This window comes from Pelodiscus sinensis, chromosome 4 (genome assembly GCF_052426305.1).
Source record: "Pelodiscus sinensis isolate ZL-2025 chromosome 4, ASM5242630v1, whole genome shotgun sequence".
NCBI classification, from domain to species: domain Eukaryota; kingdom Metazoa; phylum Chordata; order Testudines; family Trionychidae; genus Pelodiscus; species Pelodiscus sinensis.
The window spans coordinates 76,865,205-76,874,351 of NC_143055.1; the positions used below are offsets into that span (position 1 = coordinate 76,865,205).

A 9,147-nucleotide genomic window follows, 5' to 3' on the forward strand; every position below is an offset into this window, starting at 1 on the left:
TGGGCATAGAAAGTAACAGAAAATAAAGTGAAGAGAGAGAGTTAGAGTGCTTGGAAAGAAACAGGGCTACAACAGTAAAAGCGGTCATTTTATCTTTGTGTTGTCACACTATAGTTCTTTTCTTTCTTGATAATTGCAATATTAATAGTTTGAGTCTGCAAATAGTCAAAGTCTCTCAAGAGGGAATGGAGATATGTAATGAAAGCCCAAGCAAAAAATGTGTATCTTAAGGAAGGATTTAAAGAGAGTGTGAGGTAGCACACTAAACAGAATTCTGTGTGAGTCTTTGTCTGTTGGATAACAGGAATTTTAGCTGGACTAATGCTTTTGGGAGCTTTTTTAAAGAAACACTGAGGAGGGACTGGAGGAGGTCTTTAAAAATAGAACAACCTCAAAACAAACTCCTTGATATCTGATATTATTTGGTGGTCCAGATGGTGACTGAACAGATTCTAAATGAACAAAGTAAAATTAAGAAAATACTGAAGGTTAAAAAAGTTTGGGAGAAATGTATTTATACAGATAGTAATTCATGTGCAAAACTGAATACTGAAGTACTGAAGGCAGAGGCTGCAAGTGTGTTTAAGTATAGATATTTAGAAGGTAAAAACAACAGAGGACCCAAATGATAGAGGTGGATTAATAAATGTAGGTGGGCCAGGCGATCTTCCTTGTAACCAAATAGTTTGTTACTATGATATACTTTAAAAAGACAAGGTAGGTATTTTTATTGGATCAACTTTGAAATTTGTCTCTCTCAACAACAGAAGTTGGTCAAATAAAAATATATTACTTCTCTTCTCTTTCTAATATCCTGGGATGACCATGGGTACAACAGTTCTTCATATGTTACCTATTGGGAGTCAATAAACACCTTAAATTAATTGACATGATAGTTAGACTTGACAGAATTATACTTCATATGATTTTCGTTAAGTACTTTTAGATTTTTATTGATTTAAATTAACAGTTACAGGAAATGATTGGGAGGGTGTCAGACAATTTTTTTAAAGACAGCAGACATTCAGATTAAAAAAGGTAAAGCTTTACAACTCTTAGAACACACATTGTCAACATCCTATGTCAAGATATACAAACTAAATATCTTCGCATCAAATTCCAAGTTAAGCAGCATTTTACTTCCTTTGATTATTTGTAAGTTTCAGGTATTAATGATGGAAATATTCTTTAGTGGGTTTGTACATGTTGTGAGATCTGTGTTTACCAACAATTAGCATTAACCAGTCTAATCTTTCCAAGGCTACTTATACTATAAGAGTTGGAATTCTAATTTAAATAAACTTACTTTATTGAATGATTGACCATAAATAAGACTTTATTAAGTCATATCACTCACAGACTAGTCAAGATCACGTTATATAAAATTATGATCTGTATCCCTCCAGTAATGTTATTACACAAGCTCAATACTGAATTTCTTGCATACCAAAAGCTCACATATTATGATATAATCTGTACAGGCTTGAGGGGAGGTTGCATTGTCTAGGGGAAAGGGTACTTGATTGGCGATTTAGGAGACCTGGGTTCTACTCCTAGATGTATTACTGAACTACTGGATGGCCTTGGGCAAGTCATTTCACATCTGGGTGCATCTTTCTGGGCAGGTGGAGATCAGTCATGGAAAACAGTCCATCTTTATGAATGACAATTCTGATCTCAAATCAAGCTGGTTTGCCAAAGTTGTGCCAATCACATATACTACATGGGATTTCACCAGTGACACTGGTTTATGGGATCAGATGAAGGCAAATCAAGCAAGTAGTCTGTAAAGGCATAATCCAAAGCAAGATGCAGGCAACAAAAGTTTTTCCATGACCATTAACAGGGTTTAGATCAGAAAACTCCAGGAATGATATTTGCAATTAATTTCTTATATACCCTAAACTCCCATGGAAGTTAATGGGAGCTTAGCATATTGAAGGATACATGATCTTACTTACACTGAGTAGTATCTTATTCCTGAGAACTCCCACTATTGCAGAAAGGACTGTTTTCAATGGAAAAATCACAAAAAGCAAAGTATAGCTAAAAATAAGTAAGGGTGATTGAAACTAAATTTAACTATTTTGTACACAAAATAATTTATTAAAATGCTTAACATTAAAATGTCATCATTGCATAGGGTTAGATTCTGTGACTATAGAATTCAACAGTAGTTACAGTTTTATATAAAAACAGGTGTATTTATTAAGGAACAATCCAATGTATTAATCAATAACTGGAAAAACATTCTAAATAGTGTAGTACACATTCCTACTACAGTACTGGGTTTACAGTGTTTTCTTATGGCAGGAAGAGAATAAGTTGTTAATTCCGAGGGCTCACATGTCTTTTGGATTTCTAAAATAGTCTAATGTGACTAAAACTTTTTCTAGTCCCAATTACTTCTGAAGACACAAATAAGGTTAAATAAGAGTTGTAATTCTATGGGAACAACTCTACCCAAGTGGGTGTGCAGCACTTTAAAAATAGAATATTCAAATTAAATAAAAAGCCATCCATTAAAAACAAAGTGTGACACAAAGATCACAGAAGGTCAGCTGAAAAGCCCATCATAAACCTTATTAGCATTTCAAGGAAATACTAAAATTAAAATCTATTTTCATCTTTCACAGAAGGTTGTTGACAATGTTGAATATGATGAATGGGAATTATAGATGTTTAAACAGTAATTTGCTTTTTAATCAAAAGTGTTCAGTGCTAACATAGTATAGTATGTCAAACTAACACACTAAAGGTATCTAAAATGTGTATTATATAGGGCTTCTGAAATGAGCTTCTGTTACAGGAGTCTCCATTAAGTATTTACAGCAAGTAAAGACTACCACTAGAAACATTCATTGCAAACACAACCCTTTACTTCAATATTTAAACACTGTACCTTATTTCAGAATTTCATTCTAATTCCTGTTAATATAACCATCAAAGAGTAAGTGCAAAAACATTTGATACAATTCTAGCCCTATTTGCTGTCAGCTAAACGGACAGTAAACGACTGTATGTTTATAATGCAGGAATCCATAAAAGAAAATGAACTGTCACAAAGGATTGTTGCTGAATCATACCCATATTTATTATAAAAATCTCACTGCAGTTTCACATACTTACTTTGCAAGGTACTAAATAATATACAAATGTTAGGTGTACTTACAATTTGTTCCAAAAATCAAGACTAAGTAGAAGCAGCAGTCAGATGTCATCTCTCTCTCTTACACAGCAATAGAGTTAATAAAAGTGAACGTATATGGTCTCCTAAATTGCATTCAAACCACAGTGATTGCTGAATGTTCTATTTCTGAATGCAACCTTCTGCAGAATACAAAGCAAGCTTCCCTCCCTTCTTTTTGCTTCCTCACTTACTCTCCTTGCAGTCTCTCTTTCTCCCCCCCACCTTCCTCTGCCAAGCAGTGATAGGGGAAAAGTTTTGAGAACATACAGTCTCTTCTTGTTTACACTAAGGATCTTATTTCTGTGTCCTATGACAGACTAAGGCTCGGGCGGGTGCATTGACAGATATTTTCCCTGTTCAAAGGCACTGTTATCCAGAATAATCAGACCTCTGGAGAATTATCAATGGAACTAGGGACTTCTTAATCTTGTCAGGAGGAGAATATTAAAGAAAAATGACCCATTTAAATTAATCCCTTCTAAATTAAACATTTGGTACAGTTCAGATAAAAGATTAGTGTTTTTTCTGGTAAGGGGAAGTAATAGGAATTTTTTTTATACATATTAGGAAATCAATGATTAACTAAAGTATAGGAATATAAACAGAATGTATTTTCTATAACATCACATAATTTACTAAAAATAATATTTGTTTATATTATTAACATTAAGTATTACTTTTGCATCCTTACTAATGCTAAACTAATTACCTGAAAGGGTAAAGAAAAGAGCCCCATCCAAACATTTTTCACAGAGGAATTAATAACAGAGGAATTAATATTGCTATAGCTCCTGAAGTATTTTCCTGCTATAGTAACTATTTTCTCCTTATTTCATTTATCTTGTGCTACTGCCCATAGTAACATCCTTTACAAGAGTCCCAAACTCCTTGGCTACGTCTACACTGGCAAGATTTAGCGCAAATACTCTACACGCAAGAGCATGTGCGTTTGTGCAAAAGATTTGCTTTTGCACAAAAGCATCCGTGCCAGTGTAGACGCTCTCTTGCGCAAGAAAGCTCCGATGGCCATTTCAGCCATCAGGCTTTCTTGTGCAAGAAATTGACGTTACCTGTCTACACCGGCCCCTTGCGCAAGAACACTTGCGCAAGAGGACATATCCCTGAGTGGGAGCGTCAGAGTATTTGCACAAGCAGCATTGATTTCCTACATTAGAACGTCAGTGTTCTTGCACAAATACTCGCTGTCAGTGTAGACAGGCAGCAAGATTTTGCCCAAAAGCAGCCACTTTTGCGCTAAATCTTGCCAATGTAGACACAGCCCTTTAGTCTCCACCACCAGTCTTGGAGCATTAACCTTAATTAGTAGACTTGGTTTATTATTTCAGAAGCACCTATCACTTTAAACACCAACTTGTTCCTCCATCCCCTCCATGTGCTTACAAAAGGGTGGGGTTGCGGGGAAGGGAGAAAGCAAGGTTCTAAAATGTGATAGCTAATACGTTTAAGCAGGTCAAGTTTTATTTTAACATCTGTTAGATGATTGAGGTGAACTGAAGGGAATAAGTCTAGGGTTCATCTCCTACTACCAGAGGTTAGAAAACAGAATAAAAAAGACTTTCATATTTTCCAGTTTCAAAAACGTTTAAAGCCAACACCTGGAGCCCTGGAATATAATTGGTAACTTGCCAACTGCTGTACTACCACTTCTAGTTAGGAAAGGAAATTGAGAGACATTTGTGTGTGAATGAATTTAGAGCATGTGAAAAGTACTGGTCATATTGGAGAGTGAAGTCCACATTATTGCTATAGCAATTGTGTTAATGAAATGTATATTATAAATTGTTGTAACTACAGATCCAACATGAAACTCCCAATAAAAAAAGTTAAACACAGAGGGCTTTGTCCAGAGAACTACATAAGTGCCAACTGAAGCAGCCAGACTATCATTAGGATTGATTGATGAATAAAAGAGTATTTTTGTCTCATGCCTACTTAACTTTTAGCTACTCTTCTGGGGACTGCCAACGAGGTGCCAATTAAAGTCAGTTTTGACAGAGATACCTGTTCCCTGGAAACTGCTGTGATACAAAAAACCTGATTTTATGTAGGCCACCAAAAAGCAAAGATAGTGACAAATGTTGACATATTTAAGGATATATTACATTTTCAATCCCAAGAAATACCCAGTCTCTTTTTTAAAATTATGTTTAAGCAAACAAGCTATAGTGACATTGAACAATGTAGGTGTGAACTTCAGAGAAGGAAGGGGATTGTTTACATGCTCATGGGCTATGCAAATATACATGACCAGTTCTATCCCCATTTTCTCTCTTCAGAAATAATTTGGATTTACTAACAGTGTCAGAGGGTAACTAGTTCTCTGAAGGGGATGGGGACTAGCTTGCCTCTGACAGGCTCTACAAGGGAATGAGGCAGCCAAAGTTCACCTGAGAGTGGTTAACTGGGAGGCAGTTAATGCGGCAGGAAGCACCTGGGCATAATAAAAGGGTAAGGACCTAGAGTAGGGGGGAAATGCCTCAGCAGAAAATGGCAGGGAGAGGGGAAAGACTGCAGAGATGTTTCTAGCCAACACTCCAAAGCTGGAGCAGTAGTACATGAGATTGGGAAGAGCTGTAGAGGTGGAAAAGTCAAGGGTAGCTCAAGAAGCACTGGGGGTCCTGAGTTGGACTGCAGTAGGGTGGGTGGCTGAGCCTGGGTTACCTTACCTGCTCTAGCCAAACTATTTGCAGAAGGATCTAAACCTAGGAGATCTAGGGGCTGTCTGACTGCATAATCATGAAACTTCTGACTCCCCATTACCCTGCTGGGGATAGAGATTGTAGAAGATAACAAGGCCAGGGTGAACATAGAAGTGTGTGGTGAGGTTCCATCTTACACACAATCCTTTAGCTAATCCTCACAATAAAAAGTGTTTGGCTCATACCATATGATTTATCAATGCAGCCACTCACTTAATGCTGTTAAGCATCTTAATGATGCACAGTGCTCCATATTGTGATCATAAGAAGGTGATTTTTAAAATACTGCTTTTTATTAAAACCACTTTTGGTCTGAGTTTAGAATAACAGTTCTGGGTGTTGAAAGGGAAAGATGAGACTGTGGGGGGATCATAATTCAGTTTTCAAGTTGCTTTTTTAAGGAAGTAATAGGTTGGTTTTAAGTAAACTTAACACAGAAAGCAGGCAGTTGTACGTACACAACACTAATAAAATCTTTGTTCCCATCAACTTCAGGCTGATATTTCAGTGTGTTTGAATGTTAAGAGGGTCAACATTTCAATAATTTTTCCACTTGTAGCTATAGCAACCTTTCTATTTCACATGTGAAATTTAAATGTAAGAATACAATGTTGATTATAGAAAAAGCCTCTGTCTCACCTTTTCCAGTGTTGTGTAAACTGAGTGGGGTCTCCTGAGGAGGGTGGGGGGAATGAGTGATGTCACATGGCTTGCCCCTGTAGGAGGAAGTGCCACCTCCACTGATTCACCTCATAGGTCACCTAGCCTATGAGTCAGTGTGCCATACTGATTTCCTCTACCAGCAGTCTCCCTGCCCATGCTTGCTCCAGCCCTAGAGACTGACACATATGACTTCCCCATCCTGAAACCCCAGGTGCAGGTATTGGTCCTTCCCTAGCAGTTGCAGCCTAGCTGTAAGGTAGAAGTCTTGGCTGTGCAAAATGAGGGAGGGCATGGACAGATTCCATTAATGGTAAGGCAGGACATGGCTGGAAAACCACTGTTCTACATCATAAAAGACCTTGATAGCTGAAAGAGGTAGCTATGTTAATCTAGTTTTTGCTTGATTTAAAACCCCCCTCACTTGAGCTTCCACAATTGAAAAACAAATTGCTCAGACTTGTAAAGGATTCCCACAGCAGGCCTAGCAGCAGAGGTTGGTTGGAAACATCCATAAAGATCCTGCTTTCTTCATGGAAACTCATGAAGACAGATCCCCTGTTAGTATAATCTTGCATTGGAGCCAGTTCTGCTGCAATAACAATTTACAAGATCAGAGGATTTGTCCCACTATATCCAAACGAATGCTGTGACTGTAATATTATTGCAAGGAACTATCAAACAGTGCTGTTAGAAATGTCATTCATTTGAATATACAGAAGTTTGACCTTGCATGGAATGTTAGCTATGATTTTTTTTTTTTTTTAAAGCAAGATGCTGTGCACAGCACCAGCAAAGTCTGCTGTCTTTGCTTGAATCTTTTTGACTGGGTCTCTATTTAGCTGCAGCTGCTGCCTACAGGTATATTCATACAATCAAACAAAACATTACCAATAGAAAAATATTGGTCATTGAATTAAGGCCATGGTTACTGAAGCTGAGAGTGAAGAGTCTCTCAGCAAAATAGCATCACCAAGGTTTTTAACAAATTAAATTTAGGGATGCCCAAAAGCTCTAAGAAGGAAATCTTTACCTATGTAGGTCTGATGCTAGTGTCCATGAGGATTTAGCCCCAGATTTGGGCTTTCTACTCAGCTGCATCTGAAATACATTTGCTCTAGCTTTGGAGCAAAAGGGCTTTAAGGATCTGGCCAGTGACCCTACATTAAACACAAAGTCTGTTCACAGCTTTGTTTCACCAAATGATATTGTTGTATTCTTTAACATTATAATGTAACCTTACAGTTACTTTGTCAGCTTTTCTGCTGCCTACACTTGGGGCTATCGTGGTCTCTATACTAATTTAAAACAGCCTCAAGGCTACTTTAAGTTACATGAGACTACCCATGGACCCAAGGGACCATTATGGCAATCATGAAGTACTGAGGCTACACTCTGGAGACTCACCTTGTCCTAGAAAGGTCCCCTAAACAGGGGAAATAATCCTTTGGAAAGTTCAGCTAAGTTATCAGCTGCTACCTGTCTCTGGAAATATACACAGGAGGCTGAATGGGAGCTGACTTGGTTTATATTTTCCCCTGGAATACTAACAATTATAATTCATATAAAATGTCTATTCCAATAGGTAGTTTTTATTTTCTCAACAGATTGAGCAGAACCTGAGCCTTGTGTATGATTCCCATTAACATTAATGTGATTTAAATCTCCAACCAACTGAATTTAAAATATAATACTCCTGTATGTGTCAGTCTAACAGTGCTGACATTCTGAAGATTTAACTGTGCAAAGCTACTTCATTAGTTTAACTATAACTAATTTACATTGGCTGTAAGGCTCCATCAAGGTAATTTGCAAATACGGTATGATCTAGAATGAAAGTGTATTTATATTTTATAGGTTGACTGATACCTTTGGAAGGATACATCTATCTCAGTTGTGGGCAACTTGCAGCGAGGGCTGCATATAGCCCATCGGGGTTTTATGTGTGTTCCAAGAGACGTTTTGTTTACTGTTACTCATGTGCAGGGTTGCCAGACTCAGCTGTTTTCTACCTCTGCAGGGGTTTTTTCCCAAGCAATACTACTAAAGAGACACTCACATAAAGCATGGATATGTGAAGTGAAGTGGGTGCTGACTTCACACAATGTTGACTGAGAGCAATGCGCTCTCACAAAACACTCCTACGGTCAATCAGTACACCCTGCAAATTCTAGGTACTTGAGCATAGTTAGCAAAACTACCTTATCCCAGGAAACTGTCTTGGTTACACTAATCTTGCAGGTCATTGAGATAAAGGAGAGCCACTCACTAGCCTAGGTTGCCCATCAGTGATCTAGCTCTTGCTTGCATAAAATTTACAGCTACCTCCCAGAAATTGTGGGAAGGAGACCATGGGCAAACACATAGGAAAAGTGCTATAGGATCTTCATTACGGAAGCAAAGCCAGTATAGACAGAGTTTTAAGGGCCTCATCTGCAACACTTCTCTTCCAATAATATGTTTCCCCATACTAAACTTACCTGTATCAGAGCAGATGCAGGGATAAATCAGTGCTTCTATTGTTTCTAGAAATATTACCATTCCCAAGGAAAAAGTTAAAGGAGGGAGATAGAAGGG

At 37.7% G+C, this 9,147-nt stretch overlaps 1 protein-coding gene across 1 annotated transcript in view; it reads right to left on the reverse strand.

Annotated features, from left to right (window-relative positions):
• The window catches only part of RXFP1 (relaxin family peptide receptor 1), a 103,207-nt gene extending 99,825 nt beyond the window's left edge, over positions 1-3,382 (reverse strand). Inside the window, exon 1 of the mRNA XM_006121866.4 lies at positions 3,173-3,382. Within this exon, the coding sequence (XP_006121928.3) occupies positions 3,173-3,221 (49 nt within the window). The 5' untranslated portion in view covers positions 3,222-3,382. The remainder of the gene's footprint in view (positions 1-3,172) is intronic.
• Positions 3,383-9,147: the final 5,765 nt, after the last annotated feature.